General features: G+C 37.3%; 1 protein-coding gene across 1 annotated transcript; it reads left to right on the top strand.

Annotated features, from left to right (window-relative positions):
- The first annotated feature begins 1,381 nt into the window (after positions 1-1,381).
- Positions 1,382-11,640, top strand: LOC145689696 (uncharacterized). The gene is made up of 6 exons (XM_081763893.1): positions 1,382-1,425; positions 1,866-1,891; positions 4,490-4,666; positions 6,187-6,464; positions 8,571-8,730; positions 11,267-11,640. The coding sequence occupies exons 1-6, from the start codon at positions 1,382-1,384 to the stop codon at positions 11,446-11,448; spliced, it is 867 nt and encodes a 288-aa protein (XP_081620019.1). The 3' UTR covers positions 11,449-11,640.
- Positions 11,641-11,972: the final 332 nt, after the last annotated feature.

Genomic DNA, 11,972 nt, shown 5'->3' with positions numbered 1-11,972 from the left:
TCGAATAATTTTATGAAAATGGATCAAAACTTACCTAACCTTAAGCTAACCCGTTCCTAACCCCTACCCTACTTATTTCTATCTTACTCTACTCTACCCTACCCTACTGTACTATACTTTTTAAAAGGGCTTTATTTCTCGATGCGCAGCTGGAGCATGTTATGTAAAGTTTACCCAAATATACAATGTGAAACTTTTTTCGTGAAGGATGGGAGTCTGAATATGAGTAATTACTGTCAATGGACAGTTTTTGAAATGAATTTTGAGCATTACTCGAGCAGACGGTTCAACCAAATTTTCACACAATTAGTGTATTTTAAGGTTTCTTTTAAATGAGGAGCTAGTGCATAAACCATGAACCAACTTGTGCTAGGTGGCCATTAAAAAGCACGAATGTTATCTAACTGAGTCAGACAGGAGCGCAGCAAGGGGACCCGAGCGAGGGGGTGCGTCTATAGGGAGCAGGCGCGTCAGCGATAGAGGGCATACGCACCAGCGAGAACAGTGGAAAAATACATAAAATATAAGCAATAAATTTAGCTTCAAAAGAACTTAAATAATTGTAATAATTCCTATCTTCAGAATGGCATCATTGCTTTCCCGGGTACAAATGGCCCGCTGCGTGGAGAAATTCATCTGTTCTTAATTTTTACTTTTTTCCACACTTCGCACAGTAGATTTTTCGTTTCAACGTACAATGCCGCTGCAAAAACTTTCTGACATAACGCGCTTTATCACAATTCTTTGTAATAAAATTGTATGTTTCCATTACTTCCATCGCAAACGTCCAATGCTAACACGAACTGAATGTTTCCGCCGTTTATTTCCACCTTTGCATTTTTGTACTCTTCCGCTCCAGTAAATAGTTACACTTAGAATACGTTGACTGCCATTCAAAATGTATTTCAATATGATAATCAATAACAGTATTACTCATATTCACAATCTTCTACTTTTATGAAAAGTGTTTTACACCGTATTTTACTTATAAATTTTGTTTTCAGTAGAACCGTTTGCTCGAGTGAACCCGAATTTTGAGTAATGATGAAAGTATTGTATGCGTGTCTTCTTCCATTATACTTGTTCATGCATATACTTCCCATCGCTGACGCGCCTGCTCTCTACGGACGCACCTCCTCGTTACCTCTGGTCCGACTGCTGCACTCCTGCCCTAATTCGGTTAGATAGCATTCGTGCTTTCTAATGGCCACCTAGTACAAGTTGGTTCATATTTTATGCACTGTAGTTTTTATGCCATATGTCACACTATATTTACTGAGCCCTCCTGAAATCAATCTGCAAGTAGTAATGGAGCTTCTTATTTAGTGCATGTTCTGTTAAAAGAAATACAAAGCTCTAGCCTAACCCGAAAATGTAAGATATGTGTCAAAATTTGATAGAACCTTCTGCTCGAGTAATTCCAAGGTAATTTTCGTCATTCTTTATTACAATTTTAAATAATAATAGTGACTTGGTGTTACTCCAGTTGCGTAATCCTTTACAGGAGTGACTTCGTGGATTCAATAGCGAAAATAAAATTGTAAATTGTGATCACTAGGAAATCTTCATTTATAGTCTTTGTATCTCGAACGAGAAAGGAAGCAGGTAGGCCTATGGTTGAATATGTACAAGGCTATTTTTATATCGGCATAGGATCCTTACTGCGTTAAACAGAATGAATACGATTTTGGGTTCGGATCAGTTTATCTACACCAAGTAAAGTCAAATTTATATGAGAAACGTGATGTTAAGGAAAGTGTGTTGGAGTGGGTAAACGCAAAGAGAATAACTTTCGGAGTCTCGAGCCATTGTATTTAGGATGAAATACGTAGATATACGTGTGACTATATGTTCTTCCACCATAGTGGTGGTGAGAAACCTATGGAGGACAGTAAGTGAAGTTAGGCCTAATTGCTATCTATCTGTAACGACATTTATTCTGAAGTTGACCGTCCACCTGATTTGCCTGATTTTCGAACGAAAGTATAATAAAAGCTCCTAGTAATAGTAGTAATAGGCAGTAGTAGTGATAGTGATAGTTATATGCCGAATTTTGCATATTTAAGTATGAATGATTTTTTTTTATTTATTAAGAAGGATTGGTGTATAGCGTATAATATTGGTGAGTAGGGTAATATCTATTGCTTTGCACCTGCCGCCTACTCACGGGTTCAAGTCTCGACGGTGTCCATCGAACGCAGACTTACTGCGTCCAGTGCCCGTTAACAAATACTATAGACTCCGTCCGGCCTTAGTAGTTCATCTGCTTGTTTAGGATGCTAATATCAATTCAAAGAAACAGACATGTTATGTAAAGAGGCACAGGAAAGCCGTAAGATGAAGGATAAAGAAAATGAACACTATAATTTAGTAGTCTGTTGTGCTCTGGCGAACGACGAAGTGCAGAGGGAATGTTGTACTGCAATTACACAGCTATCACATGTTTTGTTAAGAACTCGGTAAAGCCCGATTGAATGTTCTTTTTTTTTAACCTTGACGAAAATAGCTCTTGTGGTAAGACAGTTGTATATGTCCACTATAAATAGTTTTGTACATGTTCAACACCCGGTTTCCTTTCTCACTCGAGGCATGAGCACTGTAAATGTAAATTTGTAGAGAGAACATTTTCGTTGGCTTCGCTGTTATAATCCACGAAATTGTTCTCGTTAAATATTATCAGAATGTAAATGTATAAAAACCTAACTTACCTAAACCATACTCTTATTTGCTTGTCCCCGTTAGTTTATGGACTACAAACTCCAAGTGTTCGCCACTGAAATTAGTAAAAAATGCTCGCCACGTATTTGCAACACCTGTTTTCATTTGTGGTTTAGGAATTGCGAGTGTATTACAATTACATACCCATTCTGTATGTAAAAGGGCAACTCCATGGAGCTTTGACCTACAGTGTTACTATCGAAATAAAAAAAAAACGTTTCGTAATCTGCTCGTGAAATAACCATGGTGCGTAATGCTGCACCACAGAAATCATTCTGTACTCATTCTTTCCAAGGGCCTCGCGCATGGGGGCAGGCATTCGTCAGTATAATCAAATGTGTACTTGCATTTTTAAGAATATTTTGTGAAAATAATTTTGATTGTGCCTCTACGTTTTCCCTTACTTTCATATAGTGGGCGGAACTGGTTATATTGCATGCTTTAATATTGTTTATCTATAGCAGTAACATTATTGACAAGGCAGGTAATAGTGTTTGTGCACAAGAATTTTAAATGAATGTTTTAAAATATATTTGTTCCACGTTGTCGAATTTGACAGAAGTTCTCGAGGTGGGCTTGCACTTGTGAGGGATGAATGGATCACTCCCAGAAAAAAAGAAACTTTCTGGCCCCCATGTAAATTGTCAACACAATATAATAAATTTTTGGTGAATGGCTAAAAAGCTGCACCAGACGAACAGTGGACATTGTATCCAATCAAGAGAATATTCTACAGTACAGGTGAGTCATTCCATAAGAAGTCAACCTAGTTCATAACCCGCACTACCACTGCCGATTTGTATGGAATATGGCGAGTAGGGCCTATAATATGTGGCTTATTGATCTTGAAAGTTGCCAGTTATTTTTATGACTTAGTATATTTCTTGCGAAGATTTGCCCAAGAAGTCGAATTGAGTTTTCTCGTGGATAATGTTTTCGGTCTGCTTCATGACCCAAGAAATCTGGTATAGCATTCTCTACGAAGTACTTCAACTTTAAAAACAGTCCTTCATCAAAATTCACTTGGAACATTTCTAGCCCGTCGAAATTTAATTTGCCTTCTGCAGTATTTTCTGTCATCTACTATGGAGTAAATTTTCAGTTAGGACTTTTAGGTGTTTCTCTGTTTTGTGTAGTCACCGATATGATCAACTGAAGTTACAAACTGAATATTCTGCTTCTGCTCACCACCTCCTTTATCCGTACTAGAATCAAAGTTTAAATTTGAGAGTCCTTTCACGTCAAATCAAACCATTTTAACTAAAAAAAAATGCCTTCCCATCGCAGATTTCAATGATTTTGTTACATTAGTACTACCTTTGGAGGGTATGAAAAATCCAAAATTTTAGATTTATCGAGCCGCGCTGGTTCTGGAAATATAAATTATTGAGAATTCAGAAAGTGCCAAATTTTGATACACCTTCGTACACAAATATATCTATATCTGTAACTCTTTGTGCTAGAGAGCTAAACATTCACTCATTTTAAATTTACTGAAATAGGCTTTCATATGATTTTATAGATAATACCAAGAATGCAATGGAGGGAATACGAGGATATTCGGCGTATACTCACCTTCAATTTTGAGACACCATTGTATGGCTACCTAAAATTTATGAAGTCTATATACCCCATCTATAAAAGCGCATTTTAAATTTACTGAAATAGGCTTTCATATGATTTATAATTCAATAGAATTTTTTAAAATGAAACTTTTCGTCTGAAATTACAATAGTTGTTCATAACAAATCTATCTCTCTTTCTTTTTCAGATGACATTCTTAAAGCCAGACAGAAATTGAAGCAAGCAGAAAACGATTCAGAATTACAATCCGCAATAGAAGAAGGGGAGAAGAAGAAACGAAGAATAAGGAAGAGAATATTGTCTTGTTCGGAAAGTGATTCAGATAGATCTGATGATGAACATGAGAAAAGAATGCGAATTATAGGTAAACATCAACTGAAATTCCCAACACCACCAAGTGCACCATTAGATTGCAGCAGGTCGTGATCTGAATTGGATATTCGCGTAAGGACTGACCAACTTGTGAATCGGAACGGGGCTACTGAACACCTGACTTTACCATCTGCCAGTAAGTTTGTTTAAATCATTGCAAGCTACCACTAGAATAACACATCAATGTTTACAAAAATGGATAAATTACGGTACATGATTTCATTTTAATAAAACATCTAGTTAAGGCAAGACTTTTCGCTTTAGGGAATCACACCCGAAGGTGTATCCAATCCATCTATTCCAGCAAACTTTTTGATTAAAGGAGTGCTGCATACAGAATTTTCCCTACGTATAAATTCATTTGTCACAATATTAGTATGGTTTAATAAGGCATGTGAAGAAATTCAAGCAGCATTATCCGACCATAAAGTTTGCTAAAATAGAGCCATTGGTTACAACTTCCGCTGTGATTTGCTAAATTGGTACGGCTTGCGTCATTATTTGTAGAGATATTACGACATTTATAACGACGCCACTATAGCTTTACACAGGTCTAGCTGCGAAACTTTCGAATTTTTTTGAGAAGAACATTATTCTTGTTTTAGTGCGTGGAATTCACCCTTAAAATTTCTATCCATTCTATATATATGTGTGTGTTCTTATGATAAACCTAGCTCTTCCTTCACAGTTCCTAATATGCAAACAACATATTAGGTTTTCATTACAGTGATAAGCCATGAGTTCTATAGGATAAGTTCTATTTGTTTAATTATTCATTACTGTTTTGTGTAAACTGTGTTTGTGTATCTTTTAATAAAGTCAGAAGCATAGATGGCTATTAGAGTGGGGTGATTAGAAGGCTGTTAAAAATTAAATGCCATTCTCATTGAAACACAGAAACTCTTGAAACTTTAGCGTTGCTTGTAATAGGTACAATATAGAACAAAGTAAATAAGAGGACGGAGAATTGTTTGTGAACACTCGGGGAAAATCTGAAAGAGTCAGGAAATTCATTCTTCAAAAAAGTATGTGAAACCTGTTATTCTCTATAATGCAAAATAATCGAATATTTTTATTTTTTCAGAAAGTTGTTGGTAGGGGATCAAAGTCACCCCATGTCCCTCTCTCCCGTAACTACAAAGAAATTCTTGACTGGTTTTTAGTCATTCAGTCTTTTAGGCAACGTACTCTCACTGTATTTCAACATTTTTAGCCGGTATGCCAAGTCAAAATTGAAATAGAACATATAGCCTCTGCTCTTTCCACTTCGAACTGTGGTCGAGAGAATATCTCGTGTAAAATGTGGTAATATGTGTGGCTAAGTTTAGGAAGATTTTCGCTATTTTGTCTTGGCAGTGCGCGCCAGGGCTTTAATAAAACACTAATACTGAAGTACCACTACTGGAAGACTGATTCGACAACAATGTTCCCAAACTGTGCTCTCATCTTGTAAGTTAGTCTGTATTTTTCAATTGCATTCCGACCATTATTTTTATCCCATTTTAATTTTAGGTGAAGGAAGTTCATTAGCTGTTGATCATAGCTCAAATGAAAGGCATTTCGAATTGGACGAAAATTATTTGGCAGTGATTTCCCGCCACCTTGCAAAAATTGAAAGAAAGCTGGAAGAAGTGAGCGAGCAGCAGAAAACTATTATAGAAAATTTTGCTCCCAAACCAGAGGCTAGTAGATCTTTCCCTGAATACATAAAACTACCTTGTAAAACTGTGGAGGACATTAATAGAGTGGAAGAGTGGTTACTATCTTCACCGGACAATGAGCAGATTCTGGTAAGTTTACAATTTTTTTTTCATACAGAAAACATCACATAATTGTAAATACAATTAGTTTTACGTAATCCTTATTCTTTCTTTGTAAACTTCTCAGGTGAGTAGTACTAGTAACAACATTACATAACGACCGCAGCAAGCACAGTCGTAAACTTTACTCCACTTTACTATTATAACAACTAATAATACAATTACTAATAATACTATTGTGCTGCCAAAATGTCTTGAGCCGTGGCAAAAATGCGAACTAAAGCTCACACCCACGCGTTGAGCCAATAAGGGTTCAGCAGCTGCTAAGCAAGAGAGCCTTAGCGAAAGAGAGTGGAATTCCTTCAGCCGATAGCAGTGCCTGAAACGGAAGACTACGTGTCAAGTCAATGTGGTATATTTATACCATCATTATTATTAGTAGTAATAGCAGCAGTAGTAGTAGTAGTAGTATAGCAAGAAGAAGAAGAACGATACATCTCAGGATAAACAGCAGAGCCATTTCTTGGTGAACTAAGCGACTGCAAAAAACTACGCAGTGTGGAAGCGACTTTCGCAAGAAAACTACACAGTGTAAAGTAGCATCCGTTATGGAGTATATATACGCCATAAACAGTTAAGGGGTTAACAGTGCTCTTTGTTGGTCTATATTAAGCTGAAATGAAGTTTATTGTACATGAAATCTTGCGAGCTTTCGAAGATATGGAACACGCTCATGTTTGAGGAAAAGTTGTCATTTACACCTTGAATACCTCAAAACATGTCTCTAATAATTCGGAAGAAAATATCTGTGGTACTAATTAATGTATGGCCACTCACTTCTGCTGCGTCAAGCTCCGGCTCAATTGTAGGTCGTGTCATGTTGACTTTGATGGACAGACGCCGTGCGCGTGGGTTTTCTCGGGTTCTCTCGTTTCATTCCACCAATCATCCCATCAACATTCATCGGCTTAAACCAAAGTTGCTGAGAGACGTTAAATAAATTAAGTTCGAAATAGTACATACTAAAGTATATTGAAAAGTTCAAAATGGCGCTACAATACTATGTATAGCTATGGTCTACAGCTTTTTCATCTACACAATTACTGGAAAGCTCAGACCCACCCATTTAATTTCTTTAAAACAAGTGAGGCCATGAATGCGACCAAATGAACTACATACATGACAGGGTGTCTATCGGTCACGAAATCCGAAAACGTTTATGACAGTCGCGAAAGTTAGCTTTTGAGTCACGATTTTTTATCTGCACAAATATAAGTACAGATTTAAAAATTTTGTTCTATAAAATGTCCAAATTCACCACCAAAAATGTATATGGTCGGCTTTAGACACTATGAAATCTCAAGAAAAACGCGCTTCTATCGCATGCATGAAAATTCGGCCTAATTTGCACCCAAATACACTCTTGAGAATGTTACGAAATGTTACGGTTTGTTAAAGAAAAGGTCACAAAGAGTCACGATACTTCATTTTGGAATTTTAGTAGACACCCTGCATGAGCTCAAGTAGTACATCTGTATAGCATATTAGACATAACGTCTCTCATATTGGATTTCACTTTATTTTCCCAAAGTGCAATAGGTTCTGGAGACATACCAATTTCATGTAAAGTTTTCTCAGAAATTCACTGATGATGTTTTACCGTTGAGAAGTTTTTGCATGTGACATGTAAGTGATAGTTGGTTCTTCGGAAAAGTAGGTATGTCCTTGAGGAAACTTTCGAGCAGCGCATTGGAACACACATTAAGTGCATGCATTAAATGCGTACGTACGTTATGCAGTCAGTTAAGTGTGTTCAAGTAGGTTATGAAGTTGCATTTTGCAAAGCATTAAACAGAATTGAAGCATCTTGTACCTGCATTACCTGCTGAAGGTGAAGATAACGAACATATTTATCTTCATGTCATGCGAGGGCATCTTTGTTCGAAATTGGGTGTGCCTTCATCTTTTGATTGTGTCCTTGTACATAGACAATTAATATGTACGATTTGAATTGTTCCTGGCAGCGAATATTACGCAATTTTACTCGTGTTTTTCATATCTATATATCAAATGATATGCTTCTGCATGTGATCTACGTCAAATTTCGCTCTAAATGTCTAATTGTTTTTATTGCAGGAGCTACAACTGAGCCTTGTAGGAGGAAGAAAGGTACAACACATCGTACGAAGAATATTGGAAAAACTATTCTGCAATAATTTGGCACTTCAATTTAACTGGACAGGCAAGCACAACAAGAAACCTCTCAGGCACCTGAAATTGATGGATATTCTACTAGGTGAGTTTTCGGGATGCTTTCAGTTGTAGGATTCTAATACTCTGTAAGGAAGGCCTCACCGGTGGTTTGTCTGTGTGTAGCGAGTTTCAAATCAGGGTTCCCCTATAAGTATCATGAAATTTTAACTTTTTTAAAGCTGTAGGATACATACTTCAAATGGCTCACCTCTGGTGCGTGGAGACCCCGGATTGGACCCAGTTCATGCCATGCGGGTTTGTGGACACTATGTGCGTGGGGTTTCTAGGAGTTCTCCGTTTCCTTCCCCCCATCTTCCATTCCATCAATCACCATGCATCCATCCGGTCTGAACCAAAGTTGCAGAAGGACTCTAAAATATATTCAAACTCTCGACTGTTAAATATTGCTGCTGTTTCAGATTCTTTGGACAGTTCCTGTTCCATTCCTGTCAAGGTGCATTTTTCTCGTGCGATTTAAATGCATTTTTGGTTCCGTATATCCCCCAAGGCTAGATAGAAGGAAATTCATTCAGCTTTAATGTTTGGACTGTAAATTAATAGGTAACATTAATAATACCAATAATGTGTTTTCTGCATACTGTAACGAATGAAAAGAAAATAATATTTTGACTGTCAGGTCCCCAGATAGTCCCGCCCTCCAACCGTTGAGGAGCAACCGCTCTCCAACTTCTACTAGTGAACTCCGCATGCATGCATGCAACAAAAGCATCTGTCGCGGGTGTGGATGCTACGATTTCTGTCAGTAAACTATGCATGCAAGTAGTTACTGTTGTGACTGGATCCAGTTGAATTAGTTTGCATAATTTAGATGGTTTGATTGACTGGCTGCGTTTAATTAGCGTCATCAGATTTTTATGATTTTACTGGAACTGTAAATTGCTGAACATACATTTTTTCGTTTTGCTGTTGTTTAGGTGGAATAGGATAATAAAGTAATTTTCTTACAACATTAACGACTATTTTAGTGTAAGTTAATGTCATGTACTGCATTGTAGAAGTTTTTTTCTCTATACGTTATACTTCATGTTGGAATGTTACTTGTCAGGATGAATTTTATGTATTCATTTTTTATTCCTTGTGCTTGTTCCTAAATATGTTTATGACAAATATGTTACCTTTACCGTCTGTACTCTAGAGGCTGTAGTTGTTTTTATGGTAGCATTCTTACTAGTACATTTACTGGAGCCGCGTTGGCTCATTGGTAGAGCGCTCGCCTCTGGTGCATAGAGTCCTTGGTTTGATCCCGGCCCGTGCCATGTAGGTTTTGTATTGAAGAACCACCGTGTGCGTGGGTTTCATCGGTGTGAGTCAAAGCTACTTAAAGCCTTTTAAAAAATTAAAAATTCAATATACCTATTACTGCTATTATCTCTATTCCATCTATACATGTGCATTTTGTATATAAAGGATGCCGCCTTCTATGTGTAGGGGCTAGTGCCATAAATAAGTCATCGTCCGCGAGAACTTGTGGAAAACACCCCCGATAACTAAATGGCCAACTAGAACCCTCATTTCTAGCATTTGACAACCGCTCGTCAAGTCCACGTGGGGTACTTAGTTGCCACAGTTCCAAACGCTGTCCTCTCAGTCAGTGATTAGAAGGTTGCTGTTCAACATATATAGTTTTCTTATACATATATATTATGCTCGATTATAGCGAAATGTGGAGGCCTGGCATCTGTTTCACATTAGTGATAGTATTGGGAGTGAGAGTAAGAGACACGAGACACAGTGGGTGCTGCGACATTGCAACCCCGTAAATGCGGTCAAAAGAGGTATAGGGGGAGGAAGAAATACTGCTGTAAAATCCAGCAGGGGAAGTTCAAACAATTAGCCGAACTGCACATCTATAGATGGAATACACAATAATGCAACTGACGTCTTTCGGAACACCATTTTCCATAAATTCGACATACCTGCAAGACAGAAATAAGCATCAAGAGGATAAGATTATCTTAGCTGAGATTTTCCAGGATTTTCCTCAGCAGCACCAAGCATATGTCCCAATCTTACCGTATTAATAGGGCGTTCTTGTCACCTTCTTACTATCCCGGCCAATCCAAATCTCGGTAATTAAAAATTAATTGAATCCTGTGAAATTAATCTTGAGTCAAAACAAAAATAACTACCGGTGATTGATAACATCACGTAAGAACACGTTGCTTTATATTAGTCAACAATTTCCTATAATAAGGTAGTGTTATTTAAGAATAACTATACCAAAGCCCACCCGTGAATGGACAACTATAGTTACATAAATAACCCTCCCAGAGTAGACGGCGTAAACGTTTCAACGAGGTTAGTCCAGTGAATCAGATGCATTTGTCCCAATCTCCCGAAAAGTATGTGAGGTACTAGATAGGAGCTAGGCAAAAAAAAAAAAATCCATCAGCATAGAATTTAATTCCTGATTGTAGTATGCCGATCAAATTTAAAAGTCATTGCTCCACAGATTTCCTGAAGAGTGTATCAATTTCCTCACATTGTATTTTACATGTAATATATTTTAGGATATGTTAACAGAATCGCAACACTAATTTCTTTGTAATTGTTTTCAGGTGCAGTTCGGGGAAGCCCATACGCATTGAATGCTTCTGAATGTGAAGTGCATTCCGTAATACAGAACTGGTTTCGCCACGTTAAAGACAGGGATGGTGGACGTGAAGCGCGTAGACACAAAACTGGTCGTGGTCGAGATGCGCCGCAACACCCTGAAACGGAACGCGTTGTTATTGTGTAAGAGAAATAACATGGTTGTCTATCTTCAGAGTGGAAAAGAGAAAGAGGACAGGAACTACTTTGTCTTCAGATTGTTTACATAAAAAGTGCCTTCTTATTCCAGACTTTTCGGCATATGTTTGCATTCCTTTCTGTATCATGGAACATTTTCACTAATGCGTATATGTCATGTATGAAGACTTCTCATCATAGATTTTTCCAGAACACACATGATTTTCCAGTATGTTACAAAAAATGAACAATCAACGTTCCAAATGAAAAATTTAAAATGTACGAGTTACAGTACAGACGAAAATCTGTAAAATATGGTATTACAGGTACTAGGAAAATTTGTTGATTGAATGGACATTTCGAGTATCGCTGATGACAAGGATATCCAAAATGTATGTTCTGTTACATATTTTTCCAGTGTAGTTATAGAGGGTTTTGCCAGGACTAACTCTTACTTTTCACATTTTTCATATTGAACGTTGATTTTGCATTATTCACAAGAAATGAAAAATCAAAGATTCCTTGGTAGAATCT

This window comes from Thermobia domestica, chromosome 7 (assembly GCF_964235325.1).
Source record: "Thermobia domestica chromosome 7, izTheDome1.hap1.1, whole genome shotgun sequence".
Classification (NCBI taxonomy): domain Eukaryota; kingdom Metazoa; phylum Arthropoda; class Insecta; order Zygentoma; family Lepismatidae; genus Thermobia; species Thermobia domestica.
This window is presented reverse-complemented; position numbering and strand designations above follow the sequence as displayed.

Bases quoted from the DNA above. Each gene is read 5' to 3' on its own strand.
- LOC145689696 (XM_081763893.1), top strand. From the start codon at position 1,382: ATGTGTCAAAATTTGATAGAACCTTCTGCTCGAGTAATTCCAAG. The intron at 1,426-1,865 runs GTAATTTTCGTC...CTTCCACCATAG, and splicing joins TCTGCTCGAGTAATTCCAAG to TGGTGGTGAGAAACCTATGG. The intron at 1,892-4,489 runs GTAAGTGAAGTT...TTTCTTTTTCAG, and splicing joins TGAGAAACCTATGGAGGACA to ATGACATTCTTAAAGCCAGA.